This window comes from Globicephala melas, chromosome 11, assembly GCF_963455315.2.
Source record: "Globicephala melas chromosome 11, mGloMel1.2, whole genome shotgun sequence".
Lineage (NCBI taxonomy): Eukaryota > Metazoa > Chordata > Mammalia > Artiodactyla > Delphinidae > Globicephala > Globicephala melas.
Window position 1 is genome coordinate 75996771 of NC_083324.2, and position 23723 is coordinate 76020493.

At 38.8% G+C, this 23723-nt stretch overlaps 1 protein-coding gene across 1 annotated transcript; it reads right to left on the bottom strand.

Annotated features, from left to right (window-relative positions):
* Positions 1-1369: 1369 nt before the first annotated feature.
* Positions 1370-23100, bottom strand: RHAG (Rh associated glycoprotein). The gene is made up of 10 exons (XM_030870503.2): positions 22938-23100; positions 12141-12324; positions 11615-11765; positions 9738-9885; positions 9382-9548; positions 7149-7286; positions 6481-6602; positions 2486-2559; positions 2202-2275; positions 1370-1484 (listed from the first exon to the last, which is right to left on the bottom strand). The coding sequence occupies exons 1-10, from the start codon at positions 23098-23100 to the stop codon at positions 1404-1406; spliced, it is 1302 nt and encodes a 433-aa protein (XP_030726363.1). The 3' UTR covers positions 1370-1403.
* Positions 23101-23723: the final 623 nt, after the last annotated feature.

Below are 23723 nucleotides of genomic sequence, written 5' to 3' on the forward strand. Positions count from 1 at the left end.
CACTGATACTTAAGCGCATCCTGGCAAGAGACCAGAACTCCAGAGATAGAAGAAAAATCTTCAGCGTTAACAAAGAGAAAAAAATTTTATGTTATTTCCCTAGAAATGGTTTTATATGACTATGTCAGTTACCTTTTTCTAAAACTGAGTTCTTCAAAACGTACCCTATGAGACATTAACTTGATTTTTTTGGTAGTGAATACATAGTAACAACTTATTTGAACTGAGTATAGACTAAGTATGAGGAATGTGTGTGTATGTGTGTGTAATGTGTGTGTTTGTTACTAAAATGAATTCTAACCACCAAAGAAAAAAGACAAATGCTTTATTGTATAATAAGATTTAATCCACTGAAATTTTATACAAAACAGACATTGGTCAGATAGCATTTGAGCTCTTATTGCAAATAGTAAACATGCAAAGGAAGTTAAGCAAAAGAATATTCAAACTGTGAATGAAACATGTCGCCTGCCATATCAGTAAACAAAGGATGTTGCAGCCATTAGCCACTACCTCCTTTCTTGAGGGTGAGCCCTGAAGGAGCTCAGGATGCAAACAGCAGGATGCCCACAGGCTACTGGCCCCAGATAGCTGAGGTGCGCAGCCCAGACTCTTGCATCTTCCCGTACATAGAAAAGTGCCAAATTCATTACCTTGAGATGTCTGGTTGTCTTTAATTAACAGTAATCTTTTGATGTTCTGACTACTTGGTCTTTGTTGCAAAACTCCTGTATATCCTGGTTCCTCCCTTACCTCTTCCGAGCAGTCCCTCAGAACTCTCTGAGAGGCTGTCTCCTGGGCTTATGTCCTCAGAAAGTCTACCAAATAGAACACGATTCTCAACTTTTAGGTTGTGCATTTTTTTTTAGCCGACAAAACAAAGACATAACATTACTAACTAGACCATTTTTAGAATCAAGAGAACTCAGTCAAAAAACTATCATAGTACTGCTTTACATACATACGTTTCTTTCTTATTTCTTATATAGATTTCTTACATAAATTATTGTTTCATTGGCTTCGGTTTTATAATCTTTGGGATTGAAGACATAGTACGTACATTAAGACATGATTAGAAAATGTTGGTTTCTTTGTAAATTTTCCTCTATGTGGAAAAAAAAAGATACAAGAAAATACATGGAATGTTCACCCTGTACCTACCCACTGGCAGGAGTAATCTGGGAGTCCTGAATAGAATCCATTTGACCATCTGTTGTATGTCACACTTCTTCAACTAAACGATCATTGATGCCAGGAGACAGCACCAGATTATGTTAAAACATTTTCACACTGGACATTTGGGGCTCAGGATCTATCCATTCTGGTCCATATTCTCACTGGATGCTGCCATTTTATTTCAAGTCTAGGCAATGGGAAAAGAGGCGGAGGCACAGGAATGGTTTTTAGGCTTCAGGTTCTAACTGGTTGTGGTTGCCATGTTCATGGAAACGACTGAACACGTCCAGTTCTGTCCTCCTAGGGACCTTAAAAAAAAGAAAAGATTAGGGCACTTTTGATAGTTTCTTTCACTGGGCTTGTCAGAGGTTAGTATCAAAACAAAGATTTTCTGTAATCATTATTCAAGCTTAGAAAAAACTGGAAATAAAAATTGTTTGAGTTGGGAAAAAATAATAAAACAAAAATATTTATCCCGCCCACCCTGACTACATTCGCTTTCCCAAACCTGTTCTCTTTGAAAATCCCATGGAACACATCCAAATATCTGTCAGTCTTAAGCTTTGCAGGAAATAATTTGGGAGAAAATGTCAATGAAATAAAGAGGTAGAAACTGGAGGATGGAAAGAAGCTGATGTTTTGTTAGTCCTAGAACCTCTTGTGTACTCACTGAAATTCTTCAACCTTGTGTGCTCCACCTGTTTCGTCTACTTTTATATGTGGGGTAAAATCTCACACCACTGCCCAGGATTCTTATAGTTTTATGAGGAGCTTTTTTATTGCCCTCGGAGGAGTGAAAGGGCACTTGCCAACTAAAGTCTGTCTTTTCTTCATCTAGTTTCTGCTTTGGAAAATATCATAGCTTCTGATTTTATCTTTCTGGGCACATTTTCTCAATTTCTCTCTATAAATAGGGAGTTCAACCAATTTCATCATAGGGGTGCCACACAGACATCTAGACATGAGGTGAGCAAAACTTTCCCTACTGTAGTCATCATGTATGTCCTTAGAACACTATATAGTACCTCCCAATAAACAGAATCATCATAGCAGTCCTGGTCAGCTGGTTGTCCCCAGATAGGTATCTTTAGAATCAAACCTGTGAAAGTGGGGAGAAAATAAGTCATGTTATGATGCTGAAGAGGAAAATCAACTTGCAAAGTAATTAAAATACTGTTGTAAAGTCATTCCCTTGAGCTTACATGATTACTGTCAGAATTTTAGAAAAATTTTAAATTTAACAATATTTATTATCATCTATTATGCTGAGAGCATGAGATATAAACATATGTTTACTTTTTATGCTCACCTGTGACTAGCCCTCCAACAAGTGCTGTTCCGATGGAAGAACCTAGCGCAGCTGCCTGCATGGCCATGGCAGACCTAGGAGGCCAAAACAATTCCATTGTTTTTCCAAGCCAGCAAACAAAGCTCATCTCCGGAGGGCATGCATGCCTGCCCCTTTCAGGCCAGAGTGCATCATTACATACCAGCAAACAAACATTTGTTACAATTTTTCTTTTATCTCATATATTTATTTTCTTTGAAACTCTTGATCAAAGTTCACACGTTCTTATAAGCACTTAAACAGGCACTACCTTTTTCTTCAGGAATGATGAAAAGATCTTCCTCAGATTCCATATATATGTGTTAGCACACGGTATTTGTTTTTCTCTTTCTGACTCACTTCACTCTGTATGACAGACTCTAGGTCCATCTACCTCACTACGAATAACTCAATTTCGTTTCTTTTTATGGCTGAGTAATATTCCATTGTACATATGTGCCACATCTTCTTTATCCATCCATCTGTCAATGGACACTTAGGTTGCTTCCATGTCCTGGCAATTGTAAGTAGTGCTGCAATGAGCATTGCAGTACATGACTCTTTTTGAATTATGGTTTTCTCAGGATATATGCCCAGTAGTGGGATTGCTGGGTCATATGATAGTTCTATTTTTAGTTTTTTAAGGAACCTCCATATTGTTCTCCATAATGGCTGTAGAGAATGGACTTGAGGACACGGGGAGGGGGAAGGGTGAGCTGGGATGAAGTGAGACAGTGGCATGGACATATATACACTAGCAAATGTAAAATAGATAGCTAGTGGGAAGCAGCCCCATAGCACAGGGAGATCAGCTCGGTGCTTTGTGACCACCTAGAGGGGTGGGATAGGGAGGATGGGAGGGAGATGCAAGAGGGAGGGAATATGGGAATATATGTATACATATAGCTGATTCACTTTGTTATATAGCAGAAACTAACACAACAATGTAAAAGAATTATACTCCAATAAAGATGTTAAAAAAAAAAAAAAGATCTTCCTTAGAGGGTTTAGTATTTTCTAAAAATATGGTACGAGGTTCTGATTGATTCAACAACTACTTATTGGGTACTTGCTTTGTGCCAGCTTCCCTTCTAGGCACTGAGGATGGAGCAATATACAAAACAAATGTGAGCAGCCATCTCTCCTTACTTCATCCCCCCAAAAACAATTGTGATGAAATTAAAAATCAGAAAAGCTAATTTTACCATGTATTGTAGGGACAACTCACTGAAAATATTAAAGTGCATCTATATCTTAGAAGTAGTTACCTTAAAATTTAATGAGTGAAAAATTCCTTATAATTTGGGGAATAGAAGAATGTGATAAAAAGCTATAGAAATGCATAAGGGTGTCAAATGAACTAGGAGTGTGGGAATCCCCTTAGCACAGTGCCTCACTCTTTAACAGGCAATTAACAAATAGTTGAGTTATTGCAGGAAAGCAAACCATTGAAGTAGGAGAATGTGTTGTTTCTTCCTCATCCTTCAGGGAAAAGAATGTACTTAACTCAGATTCCTTTTTTTCTCTTTATTTGAAGGGTTTATTACTTTTTTTCTACTAAAGAAAAAATTGTATGGGTAATATATGATCATTGTAAAAATTTCAAAACCACTAATTAAGAAAAGAAGGGAAAAAGTTTAATTTCCCTCCAATCTTATCAGTATAAACATGTAAAATATAAGCAAGTATTTTTATAAAAATGCAAGCATGTCATGATACTGATTTTCCCATTAAATCTTAATGTTTTTTCATGTCAGTAAATGTAGATCTGGATCATAATTTTAATTACTAGAGTATTACACTGTACAAATATACTGTAATTATAGTTCTATAGGTTGGGTATTTAGGTTGCTTCTGATGTTTCATATTTTTAAATATGCTGTGAGAATATATCCTCTTAGGAATATGCTTATGGACTTGTCCAATAATTTCCCTAAAATAAAACCTATCTAGAAATGGGATTATCAGTAAAGGTTTATATTCTTCTTAAGGGCTTTTCCAAATACGACCTTATACAATTTATATCCCCATTTTTCCACTTTAGCCACCATTCAGTATTATAATTTATTAAATCTTTATCAATTTGATAACTGAAAAATGGATAACTTGTTTTAATTTGCATTCCTTTGATTACTAGCAAGGTTGAATATTTAATATGTATTTAACTCATCTGATTTTCTTCTATTGTAAGCTGCCTGTTAATTTTACCAGAATCTGCCAAGACCTTTTACAAGGTATTAAAAGATGTTTTTGATGAAAGTTATTCCATGATAAAATAGGCTTGGAAAACACAGCGTTAGACAAAATTAACAGCACTGTTAGAGTAAAGCTGCCATAACTTGAAAAAATGTCCCTTAAGTATATTAACTTCTCCTTGTTCTATGCTTACCAAGAAACCCGATTCGCATTTTAATATTCTGAATAGACACATGTGAGTAAATAGATTTGGCTCTTGTACAAATGTATTTTATCTGCTGTGTGAAATATGTGTGAATTTTACCCACACATGTGAATGGGCCTTCCAAGGCTTGCCCCCCTCAATGCCTCCTGAGTAAATTAAGAAGTTGCTAAACCTGTATACCCAAGGATTGGACTCTTAACCATGAAACCTACCCCAAATCTGGCCACCCAGCAAGACCCAGCCTTTGAGAGCCAGACAGACTAGTTTTATTGCATCTATGGAATTGATCCAGGCATGATGCTCAAGAATTCCTCTATTTCTAATCCTGAGACACCTCTTAAGTATGTGTGCAGAACGTTTACACACTATAATACTTAGGAGTTGAACTCTTTAACTCAAACTTTTGTCACACTTGATTTGCATTAAAATACATCAGTGTTTGGTCTCAACACTCTGTTGGGTCCTGGAAAGAACTAAAAGAAGATGTGATATTTCTGGGGTTGTCCTCCAAATTTACAAAAGTAGTAAAAAAAAAAAAAACACAAAAAACAACAACAGAAGAAATGGGTCACCTATACACATGAAGAGGAAGCAAATTTTCTATTCAGTAGAAAATATGATGAAGCAAGTTTTTCAAATATTTATCATTACTGGTCTTAACATGGTAATATTTTAATCTGCTAAAATGGAAGAGAAACACTTTCTTTTCATATTATATAACTCCAGCCAGTGGTCTTGTTGAGACATCATCAAACACATTCACCTTTTCCTCATGTTTTCAATCAAAAATTGCGCATTTTTATTCCTCCTTCCTTACTCCCTGAGTGATCTGAACTCTACAATTTTCCTAGCTGTTTTGCATGGATGACATTCATTTCAAATTGTTCCAATCTTGTTGCATAAAGTTACGACTCATGGCTTATGGCATCACTTCCATTCTCCTAAATTTGACTGATGGCTGTTCTTTCTCTGGCCACTTGGGGAAGACTCTAAGTCTGTTAGAGCCTAGAAGGGATTTCAGAGAATAAATAGTACAAGTCTCTCATTTTACAGATGAGAAAACTTAGAACCAGAAATGCTGAGTGACTTGTCAAAAGCCACTTAACTAGGTAGCAAAGTTGGAACCATATGCCAGTCTTTCTGATTCCCCAGATCCAAATGCTCTCCACATTATGCTAACTCATTCTTCTTTGTGTGGATTGGATGCAAAGGTTGCCAGTTCATCACATATGCCCCATATGCTTGATTTTGGTAGGACCAAGTAAAAGAGTAAGCCTACTGTAATCTGAATGTGATGATCAAATTGTCCTATCTGCAATGAGACAGTTGCCTATGATAGAGAAATTTAAATAAACACGTTAATTAAACAAAAATAAACATTAATAATGCTAGTTAAGAAACATCTTCCAATACAATTCTTTTATCTTGGTTGTGTCTCTTTGGCTTCTATAAGAACAGTACTTACGAACTGTGGTCTGGACTGCTAAAGAAAAAGCTCTCTCATCACTGGGTTTCTCTAAGAGTAAGAAAACAGCACTTGACCTTGGGGAACAGGAAAACCCATTCTTTCACTCACGTGTCAGCTGTCTCCAAGGCTATGAACACAATGCTGGCGAGGCCTCCTATCACACCAGGTAAGGCATGTAGGTTATGGACCCCACACGTATCGTGGATCCTCAGTTTAGTAGTGAAAAATGGCTAAAATTGTAAAAAGAGGAAGCTTTATTATTTTGTTAAGTATAGAGAGCTGTGTGACTGAAGTCAATGACCATGCAGGAAAACTTTTATCTGCAGGCCAGTTCTCCATCTTTATCTGACACCTGCTTACATCAAAGAATCTGAATACACTGGTGGCAAAACTGCTCATTTCAGTCTTATGTAGATAGATTTGAAGGTGAGTGACTTTAACTCCTACTCATTCTTAACTACTGATGGTATCCTAAATCCCATGAATAGGGCTCAGAGTCCTTAATTATACAAAACAAACATCAACAACAACAAAACCTTTAATGGAACTGCCCTGAGGAAAGCAATACAAGTACGTTCAGTTCATACTGTTATAAGTAACTGACATAAAAAAAAGAAAGCAAGAAAGAGTAGAAACCACTGGAACACTGACATGTTGAATGACCCAAGGAGAGGTGCTTAGGAAAGGACTTTTCATAGCTTTTCTCTGTTGGTGGGATGTGAGAAGAAGATGGGGCAGATCCAAAGTTTGACTCAGAGTGTCTTGTTAATACTTACAGTCAGAAACTTGAACCCAAACACGCAGACCACTCCTGCAATGCTCCCAATGATCATAGCATAGTATGGGGTATTTGCCATGTCTGCAGTAGTGCCTATAGCCACTCCTCCAGCAAGGGTTGCATTCTGAATGTGAACCTGTGTAGGGCACAGAAATGTGAGTGAGGTGAGAGGAAGGAGGAGGAGTTCAGAAGGACTGTAGCAATCGTGGGTTCAGTGGATTCCATACACCACACATTCTTCAGTTGGGAGGGTTATGGATTCATTCTTTTTTTTTTTTTTAATATTATTGGGGAATGGACTTTTTATTTATTTTTAAAATTTTTATTTATTTATTTGGTTGCACTCAGCCTTAGTTGTGGCAGGCAGGCTCCTTAGTTGCGACTCAAGGGCTCCTTAATTGTGGCATGTGAACTCTTAGTTGCGGCATGCATGTGGGATCTAGTTCTCTGACCAGGGATCGAACCCAGGCCCCCTGCACTGGGATCGTGGCGTCTTAACCACTGTGCCACCAGGGAAGTCCCAGGATTCCTTTTTAAGAAGAAGGTTCTTTGTAATTTCAGAAGGCCTTTCTTCCCAGAAGTTGACACTTGGTATCCTTGTTGTAGGGTTCTTTGGTCATGCATGAGAGATCAGATTAGTAAGACCAGTGTGGAGAGGGATGTGAGGAAATCAAAAGAAGTTGTAGTAGGAGGGTGGGAATATACAGCAGTTATTCTGGCAGTGTTCTGCCTTTTTATGCAGCTTTGGAATGCATTTGTGGTTACCGTGAACTGAAAGAAGCCTGTGGCCACTGTGTGCTTTTGCAGAGTCCATGATATTCCAATAATCAAAGAGGGGATTTAGAGACATTGAAAAGTACACATTACACATCAAAGACAACAGCTTTTGCAAGTGTCACTCTTCTGAGAACATTTGAGGGTGGAGGAAAGAGTAACCAGTTTCCATTTACCAGAATTCCTCAGAAAAATCATATTCTGACTGTTCTGCCAGAGGAAGACAGGTTATCAGTGCTTTTGAAAGAGAACCACTGAGCTGTACATGTACGATTGCTTCCTTTTATTGTTTTCAGTTTTTTCTCATGAAACAATTTGTAGAGAACTGAAATACATGTCCTTAGCTATGCTTAGAAATATTTTAGTGGGACTTCCCTGGTGGTGCAGTGGTTAAGAATCCACCTGCCAATGCAGGGGACACAGGTTCAAGCCCTGATCTGGGAAGATCCCACATGCCGTGGAGCAACTAAGCCCGTGCGCCACAACTACTGAGCCTGTGCTCTAGAGCCTGTGAGCCCAACTACTGAGCCCGTGTGCTACGACTAGTGAAACGCCTCGAGCCCGTGCTCTGCAACAAGAGAAGCCACTGCAATGAGAAGTCCGTGCACTGCAATGAAGAGTAGCCCCCGCTTGAGGCAACTAGAGAAAGCCTGCACGCAGCAAAGAAGACCCAACGCAGCCAAAATAAGTAAATTAATTTAAAAAAATTTTAAAAAAGAAAGTAGTATTTTGGTACAATATCTTTTTTCTCCCTCAGCTCAGAAAGGAAGAGTGGCTGATCTGAGGATTATTCCTTCACTGATATTTCTTTAAGCTCTTAGTCAAGAAACTCAAAAGACTATTTTGGGGGAGATATAAAAAAAGTTTGATTTTGAAATAATTTTAGACATGTAGCAGTTACAAAAATATTGCAGAGAGTTTCCATATATACCACACCCAGTTTTCCCCAATGTTAACGTCTTACATCACTGTAGAACTAGGAAATTAGCATTGGTGTAATATTATTAAATACCTTTTTGAATTTCACCAGTATCCCCACTGATATCCCTTTTCTTTTCCAGAATCCTATTCAGGATCCCACATTACATTTAGTTGTTATTTCTTTGAGAGAAATATCTGCTGTTAGAAAATCAACTTGCATTCCCCCACTCTCTTTTTTTACTCTTGTAGAAATTCCTGTTTCTAAGAAAGATTTTCTAAGAACTTGGGGACAGTTAGCTCTATCATTAAAGAAATACACTTCAGATCTTTCATTTTTGCATAATTATATTCCCTACTAGATTTGCCAGAGTACACATTTGAAGAATAAAGGAATGTTGTTTTCAGATTATTCTCCAAGGTCTGCAGTGTTGTGATTTGTTCGGGCAGCTCAGCAGTGATGCAGAAGTGAACTAGTCATCAGAGCAGCCATCAGGGTCGCTTAGCGAAAGTTCCATGGGAGTTAACATGGCACTTACCATATGGAGCTTGCCTCGGCTCTCAAGAAGGCTGGAGCACGCATAGGCTGTAACCACGCAGGCGGCAAGAGAGAAGTATGTGTTTACGATGGCCAGGTACTGGTTCTTTCCAGCATCAGCGATGGCCGAATTAAAGCTGGGCCAAAATACCCATAAAAAAAGAGTCCCTGTAGTAAATCACAAAAAGGGGTATTCGTTCTGAATATGGAAGGCAGTCCAGGGGAAGCCGTTTGCTTTGGGCATGGACAAGATGTCTTTCCTTTTATGCTTTGTTATCTAAGAGTTAGGGGAAAATAGGGGTATTCCCTTGCGTCTGACCAAATAGACAAGAATCAGGCAAGTTCATCCCAACTCACCAATCATTGCAAACAAGTCCGAGTGGTACACAGACTCTTCATTGCGATGCCCTTCTTTCAGGCTTGATCGATACAAGATGCCTGCTACAGCCAAACCAAAGTAGGCCCCAAAGGCATGGATGGTCATTGATGCTCCAATATCAGAGGCCTGAGGGTGGCAAAACATTCATGTAAATAGAGGTGAAACTCACTACAGGAGGGAGGTCAATGAAAGAACTGCTTCATGGGTTAAAGAAAAAAAGATGAAGAGAGAAAAAATGTGTCAGAGAAAGGGAATAAAACAGGATCGGGAAAAACAAAAAAGTGCAAGCATTGGAGCCACACAGAACTGACTTTCAATCCTAGGTCAGGTACTTCTTTGATGTGACGTTAGTCAAATTACTCTACTTCTTTGAATCTCCAGTTCTGTAAAATGGGGAAATGTTACCCAGCTAATACAGTTTGTGGTAAGATTGAGCTGGGACCATGTTTTTCAACTGTTAGGTCCTTAGTGGGCACTCAATACCTTTTAGGTTACTTTTCAAGGTTAGAGATATTCTCAGTGAAATATTATGCATTGCACTTGATACAAAACAAACATGATTTTTGCATTCGCTTGACATTGCAGTAAAAGCTCACTTCATTGTAACTCAAAGACTTGAAGTTTCAAGAAGCTTCACCCTGCAATGATGATATGAAAACCAGCTGAGGGACTTCCCTGGCGGTCCAGTGGTTAAGACTCTGCGCTTCCACTGCAGGGGGCACGGGTTCGATCCCTGGTCTGGGAACTAAGATCCCACATGCTGCTCAGTGCCGCCACAAAAAAAAAAGAAAAAAAAAACCAAAGAAAAAGAAAATGAGCTGAGGTCCAAGATTCATTTGAAGAAGCGCATTTTAGGTCCCTCTTTAGGACACAATGGATTTGATCCAGTTTTCTACATTTCTTGTCTCTAGATGGAAAGTTCAGTGTGCCAAACCCAAGGCATTGCTCTGTACTTATTAAAGTAGGAAAATGATACAAATTTATTAATTTATTTAAATTTTCATGCTTGATAAACTCCTATGTACCTTTCAGGTCCAGCTTAGCTGTCACTTCCTTACATAATTCTTCCTTGATTCCACAGTCTAAATTAGATCTTTTAGGTATACTCCTTCAGAGCCGCTCTATTTATTTTTTCAAAGCATGTGTTGCAATTTACAGTAATATTTTTGTGTATGTGTGCGTGATTCTATAGGTAGATGGTTGAATGTATGATCATTTGTTGGGTGTCTGTCTCCCCCACTAGATTGTAAACCCTATGAAGACAGAGACCTTAACTATTTGTTTGTCACTGAATCACCAACACATGACACCTAGAAAGTTACCAAAAGTATTTGCTTTTGAATTACATGTTCAATAGAGGCATAAATAAAATACTGGAGAGTGCCCAGGAATATTCTATTTATTTTCCTTGGGAGAATCAATGAGATTTTCACGGAGGAGAAGAAATTTCATCTAAGCTTTAATAAAAGGCTTTGAAAGAGCTATTCAATGAGTAGTTGAAATATAAATAGGAATTGATCATTGATAGAAAATGTATTTTAATAAAAAGAGTTGTAGAGCTAGAAAATTCTGGATTTGAATCCAGATTCAGGCAAGTAAGTCATTTAGCATCTGTGATCATCAGTTTTATTGTGTATAAATAGTAACATCATAATACCTACTTTACACTGTTGTGGTGATACTGCAATTAAATAATGTTTATAAAACTCCTGGTTTACAGTAGGCACTCAAATGATGACTATGAGTACTATTTGCTATGGTATCACTGTCACCAAGGTTTGTCCCTGAATATAGTGGGCATCCAATACATGTGTTGTGATGTTCAAAGCTAGGTAAGTATCACTAGAACACTTACCCCAAATACCTCGACAACCAGATGTTCATTGACAGCAAAGACAGCAATTTCTAAAATTGTCATGGTCAGCATTTGGATTGGACTTGTTTTTCCCAGGACAGCTCCAAAAGAAATCAGAACTGCGGCTGTACTGAAGTCTGCATTTATCATGCTGAGGGAAGAAGAAAGAAGACATTGAAGAATAATGCACACCCCACATATATGAGTTGTAATGAACTATAGCATCACCCTGTCTAGAGTTCAAGGGCCCTCTCCCCACCTGTCCCCATCAGGTGCTTCTCCCAGGCCTACTTTTATCCTCTCCCACGTTCTTGCCCACCCCCGCCTCCAATTACCATACAATCTTTAGTTGCTCTCACATTTCCTTTAACCTCCCTGTTCTTTACCTCATTTAGGGTTTTACCTTAATAAGGTAAAGGAATAATAATAACAATTTGCAAGCTAGTTCAGAGGCTGACTGTCAAGAGACTAAGCAGAGAAACAATTGCTCTGAAAACACAATGGTTGGAAAATAAGGGGTGCTCACTTTTTGATTTCAATGTGGAATTTCTCTCCATGGCTCTGCAGGATCCCCTGTGCAATAGTGCCCCACTGGAGGCCCAGAGCAGCAATGAGTAGGTTGATGCCCATACTGCTGAAGCCATATTTTCTCAAGAAGGTCATGAGGAAGCCAAACCCAGCAAATACCATAACATGCACATCTTGGAAGACTGCAAAAGAGCAGAGGAAAAAAAATCTGCATAAGGGGACCACTGAGAAAGTGTTACATCATAGCATATTCCATTTACTAAGTGCTACATCCTTTTCAGAAAACACTACAAAGGGAATGTTAACTGGGCTGCCAAAGGCTGGGTTCAAGTGCCAGCTTGGTTACTTACCAGCCAGGAGACCTTGGGCAAATTATTCAGTGTCTGAGCCTTTTCTTGGAAGACTATGCACTATCATACCAGTGTGTCTTTCATCCTCTCCCTGAAGAGTTTTCCATTACTTTCCACCTGAGGAAAACTTTGCAAAGCATAGTGCAAGTATCACCCGCTCTTGCAGACTTTCCCAATATTTCCAGGGAAAATTAATATTTCCTCTTGTCTTTCCCAAACCTCAGCTTTAGCATTTGTCACATTGCATTACCATTTATTTAGCACGTATCACACTGTAATAGTTATTTTGTGAGGTGTCCATTGCCTGCACTAGATTGTGAGTTTCCCGATTGAAGGGATTAGGGCATACTCATCCTTTGCTCCCCTGAATCTGTCATAAAAGCGTGCATATAGGAAAAGAGGCAACATTGACTAAATGAATGAGCTGCTGTCTTTATCTATCAAATGTGTATAATAGGACCAGCCCTGGAAATCTTACTAGATCATTATTCAAGTCATATGGGATAATGTCTTTGTTAACACTTTCTAAGCCAACGGAAGGAAGGCTTTATCCTCTTGAGGAACAGATACTTGACTTGGTTCTGGAGATGTAGGCTGATATCCCCCAATTGTATCACGTGACTGTGAGACCTTGGGCAAGTCACTTATTCTCTGGGAGCTTCAGTGTTCTCATCTGCAATACTGCAAAAGCTATATTTCACATTTCCTGGGGCTGTAGGGAGTGCTGCCAGGTGACAGCTCTCCCTTCCCTCTGGGAAACACTCTTATCTTATACAGGTCACAGGCCTTCCCTCGGGAAGCCTGAGCCCAGTGACTGGTTCACATGTGCATCCCCTTGCCTCGGGAGAGGGCCACCTGAAGCTAGACAATACCAGTCTCAGAGTTTCTGGTGGGGTCAGCTGAGGCTTCTCTCTCTGCCCAAACACTTCTGCTGCAGGTGTTGATCATAAGACACTCCCCAATAACCTTCTTTCAGGCTAATGTCACTCTTAGAGTCTGTAGCACCTTCCCTTTGGGCTCCCCTCGTCTCTGTAGAACTGTCCTGACTCTTTCCCCAACACAGCTTGCATACTACATTTTTTTCAAACTTTTCAGATTAAATCCGATCAACTAATCTGTGGCAGTGATCACAAACCCGGAAGTAGATGAAGATGCTGTCTTTCCAAAGATTCCCAGTATTTGAAAAGGGCTGGTTGGAGCCGTGGGGACTTACCCTACCATCTTACTCTATGACAAATACCAGGACAGACAGAAGTTGGCATCATAGACTGAATTATGAGGTTCCTTTGGTGGTCTAGAAGCTAGTCTCACTTGTATATGAGTGCTGCAAATGTAATAAAGAGAATGAGAAAACCAGACCAAACTTGCTGATTCAGGTACACACAGCGTCATCATTGTTTCGACTCCATCCACGCAGTGAGCCTTTTGGTCATTTTATTTGTTGGTGCAACCTCCCAAGACAGTCAGTCTGAGGAGGGTGAAAAAGGAAAAAGATTTCTGAAGATTCCCTCTCCTTAGCAGCTTTGAGGGAGGTCTCAGAGAGGAGAATGCTGCAGTCTTATTTTTTTTCCTAGTGCGATAATGCCTATTGGCAATAATATGACTTATACCCGCATTCTGGATGCCCACCCTCATCTCATATCTTCCCAGAGAACTTCAGAATTGGGATTTTACCTGACCTGCCGTTGGGCAACTGTCAACTAACATCAACCTGTTTGATTTTGGAAATATAGGTGACCACATGCATTCATCTATTTTTACAGATTGTTTTACCACCATTTAAATTTTTTTACGTAAACATTTGATTTAGATCATAGACTAAGTTGGAGTGGAGCTCAGAGAGTATGCGTGACTTACTGTTTATGATTTTCCTAGACCTTTCTGCAACTCGGTTTTCTCCTCTTTAAAGAACAGTTTGGATTAGATGAAGCCCAAAGTCTCTCCTAGCTCTATAAGTTGTTTCATTTATTTTATTTTGTTTTTAGGTCAGGACTCTTAAGATCCAGAGAAGTTAGGTGAGTTGTTTATAATCACAAAACTAAAATAAAAATAAGAACCCAGGGCTTCCCTGGTGGCGCAGTGGTTGAGAGTCCGCCTGCCGATGCAGGGGACACGGGTTCGTGCCCCGCTCCGGGAAGATCCCACATGCCACGGAGCGGCTGGGCCCGTGAGCCATGGCTGCTGAGCCTGCGCATCCGGAGCCTGTGCTCTGCAACGCGAGAGGCCACAACAGTGAGAGGCCCGCGTACCGAAAAAAACAAAAACAAACCCAGTCTTACTGTCTTCACTGTGTTGTTTTCTTTTTTTTTCATTACGCCAAGTTGTTTTTCTAAACATTCTTTTTTCCGAGAGTACTCTCGTTCCTCCTGTCATCAGCTGATTTTAAAGTGTGCAGTAACCAACTAATTAAAAAATTGTTTTAACTAATTTTGTAATGTCTCACACTGGGAGTAATAATTATTCAGATTCTATCCCCCTCTTCCTTTGTTGGAAAACCAGACATTATATAGAGGGAGGAATTTCTTGTATTAACAGTGCTCCACTGTTTCCCACCCCTCCCCCAAATCTAATTCTTGTTACTGCTTTTCGCCACAAGGGGGCTTTAAGAACCTCATCTAAGAGAGCTTACAAAGTTGAGAAGGCTCTTGACAAATAATGATTCTGTATGAAAGGTATGGATAAAAAGGTTTATAAACAGGATTGTGTATTGTCTTTCATCCTGCACTAGGAATTTTTTTTTGCGGGTGGGGACAAAGGAGAGGGTCATGAGTTTAGTTTTATGGTGCAAGACTCTGCCATTAAAGGAATTAAGTATCCTCTTCATAGAAGGAAAAAGGGATTTCTTTAGTGATTGGAACTTTTGTGAAGTCTTCTGATGGGTTTTAAAGACTGCCAAGACTTGTCTAAATCAGATATTCTCAGTAGCAGGCAATTTTAAAAAATTGAAGTATAGTTGATTTACAATACTGTGTTAGTTTCAGGTATAAGACATAGTGATTTGCCTTTTTTAAAAAATTTTTTTCAGATTATGTTCCATTATAGGCTATTACAAGATATTGGGTAACACTCCCTGTGCTATATAGTAAATCCTTGTTGCTTATTTACTTTATGTATAGTAGTTTATATCTGTTAATCCCATACTCCTAGTTTGTCCATCCCTGTTCCCTTTCCCCTTTGGTAACCATAAGTTTGTTTTCTATGTCTGTGAGTCTGTATCTGTTTTGTATATAGATTCATTTGTATTATTTTTTAGATTCCACGTGTAAGTGATATCTTATAGTATTTGTCTGTCTCTGTCAATTAGCAGTCAACTTTAGCCTCTAAAGTAAACTTGGCAACGTCTGGTATTTTTGTTCTATATTTTACTTCACATTTATCTTGGACTAGGGTATCTTTTAAGCCCCGATAACTCAATGTCTTTGAAATGCAACTGAGGATTCCAACTCTCCCTCTCCCACCACCAACCAACAGAAAAATGAAATAGAACCTTCTTTCTCCTCTATTTCCTGTATACGCGTGCTGCCTAGAATGTCTGCCCCATCCCACCTCCAACACTTTTTCTTCTTTTGGCCACGCCACATGGCTTGTGGGATCTTACTTCCCTGACCAGGGATTGAACCCGGGGGCCTGGCAGTGAGAGTGCCAAGTCCTAACAACTGGACCGCCAGGGAATTCCCCTATACCCAACACTTCTTTACCTGGCATACTTCTAGATGACCCTCAAGCACCAGATGCTCTGCACAGTGTTGCCGGGCACAGCTGTAACATTGTGCACGTCCCTCTGGTTTAATTTCATTTGTTTATGTGCTTGTCTGTGCCCGTTTATCATCAATTTTTCTTTGTTTCAGTGTGTTATAATCTATTACCGTCATACCATTATTATTTTTAATGCTCTATTTATCCCCAGTTTGGCTAGCTGGTGCTCTTTCAAGTAGGATCTTGTGTTCTCTTGGCACGCCCCCATTAGTCTTTATACACTTGGCTTACATTGAGCTTGCTTTGCCCTGACCTGGAATGAGCCTCTGAGTGGAAAATGGTAGTTAGAAGGCAAGATATGGGTTCTATTTGTGCTCATTGCTTCCAGTCCTTTTAAGTAAACAAAATGAGTCAACTCAAAGGCAGCATACAGGAGGCTGGTATCTTATTGTTAGATTATAAAACACAGCATGTTAATTCAAGCATTGTATCACTTAGGATAGCAGCAAACAATTTCCTAGGAATCATTTACCCTGCACTTTTTGTAACCTTTTGCCTGTCACGTATATCTAGATTTGCTGAATCTTTTGTAATAAATGAACTGAATGAGGAATTCCCTGGTGGTCCAGTGGTTAGAACTCGGTGCTTTCACTGCCCTGGCCTGGGTTCAATCCCTGGTCAGGGAACTAAGATCCTGCAAGCCGTGCGGCGCAGCCAAAATAAATAAATAAATAAATGAACTGAATGATATCTGAATAAATATAGGAGCATATTCTTAAATTGAGATTTTAAAAATAAATCATCATACTAATCTGTTGCTGGTATTGAAATTCATAAAATAATTTCTAGTGCTGTGTACATTCGTTGCCAGTTTACCTATATCTTCAGTAATTCTTCAAGTGTGATCTGCAGACATCTTGGGCATCTTGGAAACACTTTCAGGGAATCTGAGGTTAAAATTATTTTTATGATAATTCTAATTCAGGATGTTATTTGACTTTTTCACTGTGTTGATATTTCCGCAGATGATGAAAAACAATGGTATAGAAAACTACTTGTACTTTAGCATGAATGAAAGCAGTGGTACCAAACTGAATTAGTAGTCTGGTATTCTTCCTGACCACACACTTGCAGTAAAAAAAGCCAGTTTTACTTACAAATTCCTTGATGAATCAGTAAAAATTATTAATTGTAACTATTAACCCTCTCATACATGTCTTTACACGTAAAGCACTACTGAAACATGATGGTTGTCTCAGAAAAGAAAAAGCACGTTTGTTATTGTTTGAGTTATGAACTGAGTGAGCAACTTTTCCACAGAACTCCATTTTTTTTTTTTTTGGAAAAAAGATTGATATAAACTATGGTTTTTCAAATGGGTATTAACTTTTTCTGAAAAATGAACGAAGTGATGTTATGATTTCAATGAAAAGAACTCACAGTATGCCAGTAATACATTTTGAGTTTTAAAAAAAAACCTTAGAATTCCACCAGAAACTAACACAACATTGTGAATCAACTATACTTGGTTAAATAAGAAGTAAATTAAAAAATTAGAAGTAAATTAAAAATTAGAATTTCAGAATATTTATGTCTGCCACTACAAGCTTGCCAGCTTTCTGAAACTTCTTGGGGTTTCTGGTGAGATTGTTGGTGATATTAACAAGTATCCTTTTTTGATATTATATAATGAACTATGTCAACATTTGGAGTATCTGCGTAACTGTGAATCAGTATTTTTCAAATGATCAGTGTAACAAGATCACACATGGGATCCACTCAAAGTTCAAGATAGACTAATGGGGGCTTCCCTGGTGGCACAGTGGTTGAGAGTCCGCCTGCCGATGCAGGGGACACGGGTTTGTGCCCCGGTCCGGGAGGATCCCACATGCCGCGGAGCGGCTGGGCCCGTGAACCATGGCCGCTGAGCCTGCGCGTCTGGAGCCTGTGCTCCGCAACAGGAGAGGCCACAGCAGTAAGAGGCCCGCGTACTGCAAAAAAAAAAAAAAAAAAGATAGACTAATGGATTCTAATGTTTAACAGAGGACATAAAGTTCATTGATGTGGTTTTAATGTCCTGTAGGCATTAAAGACCTTGTGTTTGTAGAATCTCTAGTAACATGTTAACAGCCTTCAAGGAGCCTTCTCCTTAAACTTTTCTCTAGTCTTGCTATGTGTTAGCAAGGATTAGTTGACAGTCACAGCCAAACGTCATTCCTTTATCAAATTATTTGCCTCAACAAACTGGCCAACACTTTGCTGGGTGCCATGAAGGCCAAAAACCGTGGAGTGTATCTAGTTCCTCAGGTGAGTTTCTCTGGGGTCCGTCATGACATGCAATGTGATATTCAGGTGTATTGCCCACTTCCGTAGTTGTGCCCTGGGATGGGAGCAGATGCCAGGATTGTGTGATATCACCCCTTTCTCTGCATTGCATAGTGAGGAATGCAAGAGAGGAGAGAGATGAATAAAATTATATCCTATTGAATTTATTTTAAATGTAAATTAAGGTCCTACTTTATTTATTTGTGAAAAATTCATAGCTTTCACCACACTGCAACTGAGAACTGGTGAAAGTCCCTGTGAGCTTCTTAGGCAGGAAATGAGCCTCTTCTGTGCTTGAACCCCTGAACTTGGCACCGTCCATGGTGCTGGGTAGGTGCCCCCAAATGTTTGTTGACCTGACTTGAACTTTACTTCTTAGTGAGTGAATAGTTAATAATCTTCTCTCCAGTGACTTATGCTGTTGCATAAGTTTGATGTACATCAATTGTTGAAATGTAGGAAAAAATATATAGGTATAATTAGTATAATTGTGTGGTTTCTAGGGCTGTTCTACAAAATATTTTAACCAGTGATAACATAGCTGAACTGGAAGATTAGTACTAACCAGAATTTTAGATCTTGGGAGCCACCTTACAGAAGAGAGAACTTTTAATTGTGTATAGACTTGAGTTATGGGGAGCATTTTGAATGAGTGAAGACTGCCTTCCATGTAAAATTTCACTTTGTGTTCTGTGTAATGCCCTTCTTCTGGGCCCCCAGGGGCCTCTATTGCTTAAATTCTTCTTCCCTTATCCCGCCCCCTGCCTATGTCCTGGCTTCACTGCCCTTATAGTGAGGAAGATGTTGTGGTTTGTGTGTGTCTGTGTTGGCTGTTAATCATTATTATTATTGGCAACTGTGATTTGATGTTTCCTTAAAGAAGTGAAAAAGAATCCTGCCCTAGATATCATTTTTTGATCCCTCTCTTGTTTTCATGTTTGATACAGCTGATATAACAGAAAATCCTTTTAGCGATACTTTCAAGTTATAGCCAGAATTTGACCATTTCTCGGAACTTCCTCCATTATGACCTTGGTCCAGCCTACTTTCATATCTCTTCAGGATTACTAGATGGTTCTTGTAATATGACTTCCTAGTTGTTCCCTTGATCCCCTACAAACTCTTGTCTACGTAACATCCAGAAGAATGTCTTTAAAACTTAAATCATATCATACTCCTCCTGTCAAAGTCCTCCAATTGTTTATCGACTCAGAATAAAAACAGTTTGCTTACAACGGTCTACAAGGCTCTGTAGCACCCGAACTCTCACACTTCTGAGTCTGTTTTCCCTGCTTGCCCACTGCACATACTAAATACCCCAGGGCCTTTGCGCTTGCTGTTTCTTCCATATAAAATGTCCTTGTTCCGTTTCCATATAGCTTATTCTCTTGCCTCTTTTAGTTCTGTTTAATGTCACTTCGTATCAAAAAGACCTATCCAGACTCTACATTAACTGCCTTTCTCAATCAGATTTCTCATTTAAACCATGGAACAAGATAATGATTTAAGTAACTATTTTCTAGTTCTCTCAAAGATGGTACAGGATTGGTACCACTGTAGAAGCACAGAAGAGAAGTTAATTAATTGTATGCAGTGGATGCCTTGGGCTAGTAAGACTTAATTCATTCACATAACCCTGGTTGAGAAAGGCTGAAAGGATATCCCCCTGGTCCAGGTACATCTATTTTTTAAATATTGCTTTGTTTATTGCTGTGGCATTTTATTACCATGTGAGTGTGTGTGTGTTAGTGTATGGCTGTGTGCTGTGTGTATGTATAACATACAAGCAAATATATACATGTATATATTTGCTTGTATTATACACAGATATGCATATGTATATGTATATATATACACATATGTACATATGTGTAAATGCTTTTCCCCTCCCAGCACAGTACATATGTGAATATGAATATATATATACATATTGAATATATATCTATTCATATATATATATATATGTGTTTGTTTGTGTGTGTGTGTGTGTGTGTATATATATATATATGGTCTGGGTTTCCCCATTGGAATGTAAACTTTATAATGAAATAGAGCAGGACCCTACAGTCCTCCCGCAATCCATGTTCTCCACCTGCCTTTTGTCTGTGGAAAAACTGTAGCCAAAGAATAAGTTTAATAGAAGTGAGAAAATGCAGAAGCAAAGAATAGCAGTCAAAAAAGACTAAATAATAATAGTTTAGTCATTAACCAAAGTCAAGGACCTTTAGTTCCTCCCCATGGGATATAGATAATATCCTGAGCCACATGCTGTGAGCTGCCTTATAGACACTGAAACCCCGGCCAGGTGGAAGAAGTTAACTACATGATGAACAGACTGTAGCCATGACATAAGCTGTCACAATTCTGAGAATTGGCCTCAACGAAATGGGAACAAACCAACCCTGGAACTAAAGACTAACAGTACTTAAAACAATCAATATGACACTGATCAGACCACTGATGACCAATATCAAGAGGACTGTCAGAGCTGACTGTGCTCTTTCTGCATGTAGCCCCCTCCCTCGGTCTGTAAAAGCTCTTGCGCCCTGATTGTCGGGGGGGCGGGGGGGAGTCGGCCTTTGGACAGGAGTCTGCCCTCCCCCTCAGCTGCAGCATCTATAATAAAGCAAACTTTCCTTTCCACCAAACTTGCTTCTTTATTGGCTTTTGAGCGGCGAGCAGCCAGACCCCACTTCGGTAATAGCAAGGGCGTGGACTTTGCTTGCTTTGTTTGCTTTGCTTTATTTACTGCCTAGAGCCTAGGACCTCGAAGATTGCTTGATGAGAATTGGGAGCTAAATAGATATTTTCTTAATGCATCATAAAATGAATGGATTTCTATGTTCCTTGCAAGCAGAGTATAAAAGTTATATGATTGCTAGGCAATTGAAAAAAATGACCATGTTTAGTAACTCTTCTCTCCAACTTGGCTTTTATCTCAAATTCTGAATTGAAGTTTTACCTATGAGTGTTGACACTGGAACTGAGAGAATTCAGCTTGAATTATGCAAATTACAGAGCTTTTGATCTCTTAAGATAACTTTATTTGAATAACACTAATCTTAGATTATATTTTTGGCATTTTATTTCTATGCCATACTGCAGCTCTTCGTTTACATTTGCACCGAACAGTGGAGTCTTACAATAAAGACATCTTACTTGTTTCATCTTTGAGTAAGTTTGCGGTAGCACATGCTTGGTGCATAGTAAAAATGTTTACTGGAGGAAGAAACAAAATGTACAAAAGCATACAGAGTTGAACAGAATTCTTTTCTGTTTTGGTGTTCTTGAACTTGCAAATTATAAAATTCTTTAATCAAGAACCCGTTTGGATATCTATGTAGTGTAAAGAGAACTAGATTTGGACCCTGAGTCTCTGACTTATGGTCCTAACTCTGCCCTTAACTTGAGAATGTGCATTTTGGCTGAGTCGCTTGGCAACTCTAGGTCACAGTTTCTACATGAGACTACTCCGCATTATGTAAACTCCCTCAAAAATGTGTAGGAATGAGAGAACAAATGTCATATTTTCTTTAAAAAGCTTAGACATATGCTATAGAACTATAATAAATATCGCTACAAAAATAATTGAATAAATTAATAAAATTTAACACTTAATAAATAATAAATACTAAAATTATTTGTGCCTCACTGAATAAACAGTCTATATAACAAGATTATATCACAACCTCCCTCCCTGGTTAACAAGGTGATGAATATGCCTGGCTCATAGTAAGCAGTCAGTAAATGGTAGTTATTATTTTTATACTAAGTATTTTATAGCCTGCCTGTCCAAACTTGAAACTATATCCGTTCTTTCCTCCAGTTGCCATTCCCAGGGAAGGGTCCTGCTTTTAAAATATGTCAGGTAGTTCACACGTTTCTTCTCATCTCAGAGGAACAAACCGTCTTCCTTTCAGAATATTATAAAGCCTTGAGTACATCATTTACATCCTGTATCATCCTTAATACCCCTTCTTATACCTTAAGGCCCTTACATGAATTCCTTCTCAATATTCCATTTTGTTTCTACTCTTTCTCCTCCAAAGTTAACTTTGAGTCTTTTTTTTTGGGGGGGTGATATTTTTATACCTTGCAGAACTAGTGATGAAGGGAAAAATAAGGTCATTTAGCAGCATGTAGACAACACAAAACACTGATCAATTATTTACATTTTCAGCTTCTTGTTCTCATATTTTAATAAACACAGATTCTATCCAAACACATTAACTACAGAGACCAGATGCCCCAGCATAAACTTATAATAACCTTAGCACTCAGAACTATCACATAATTCTGTAAAGAGCTCCCATGTAGAGTGCTAGGGGTTACGGTATTCACAGACCTCACATTCTGAGAACCTAAAATGGGTCCACATTCTGAGAACCCAAAAATGTACAATAAGAAGCAGATTGCTTACTCACGAGGATACAGGTCAAGGTATCTGTCCACATCCACGGTAGGTGACTTGGTGCTGTTGGGCTGCTGGGAAACGTTCTGATCCGTTTCATACTGAACAAATAATCCAAATAAAACAATCATGGCAACTTCCAGGCCAATGGCCATGAGAGGGAACGTGAACCTCATGTTTGTGGCAAAGGACAGAGGCACACTGAGGGCTTCGCGGTCTGTGGGAGGTTGATAAGGACAGAAGGGCTGCTCTGTGTGTAGAATTAGGCTGCATGCTCAAGGCACTCCAGTGACATTGCAAGAAAAAAAATGGGCAAGACTGGTGAAAACGCCCCATCCACTGGAGTGAATTATGCTCTGTAATCAAACTGTTGTAAATGCTGGTTTGAAGAAAATACAATATAGATTGAAAGAAGCCAGCTGATGGAAATGATCTATTGCACACAAGTGTCTAGACTCTTTTTTCCCCTTTTTATTACATTTTTAAATTAAAAAATTTTTTAATTAATTTAAAAACTTTTTATTGGAATATAGTTGATTTGCAATGTTGTGCTGTACAACAAAGTGAATCAGTTATACATATACATATATCCACTCTTTTTAAGATTCTAGTCCTGTGTAGGTCATCACAGAGTACTGAGTAGAGTTCCCTGTGCTATACAGTATGTTCTTATTAGTTATCTATTTTATATATAGTAGTGTGTATATGTCAATCCCAATCTCCCAATTTATCCCTCCCCCAACTTTTCCCCTTGGTAACCGTAAGTTTGTTTTCTACATCTGTGACTCTATTTCAGTTT

What these genes read in the sequence shown, in the direction of transcription:
- RHAG (XM_030870503.2), bottom strand. Translation starts at nt 23,100, where the DNA reads ATGAGGTTCACGTTCCCTCTCATGGCCATTGGCCTGGAAGTTGCCATG. An exon ending in ATACCTTGACCTGTATCCTC is followed by an intron (nt 12,325 to 22,937) that starts GTGAGTAAGCAA and finishes GCTCTTTTGCAG; the next exon opens with TCTTCCAAGATGTGCATGTT. An exon ending in GCCTTGGAGACAGCTGACAC is followed by an intron (nt 2,560 to 6,480) that starts GTGAGTGAAAGA and finishes TTGGCCTCCTAG; the next exon opens with GTCTGCCATGGCCATGCAGG.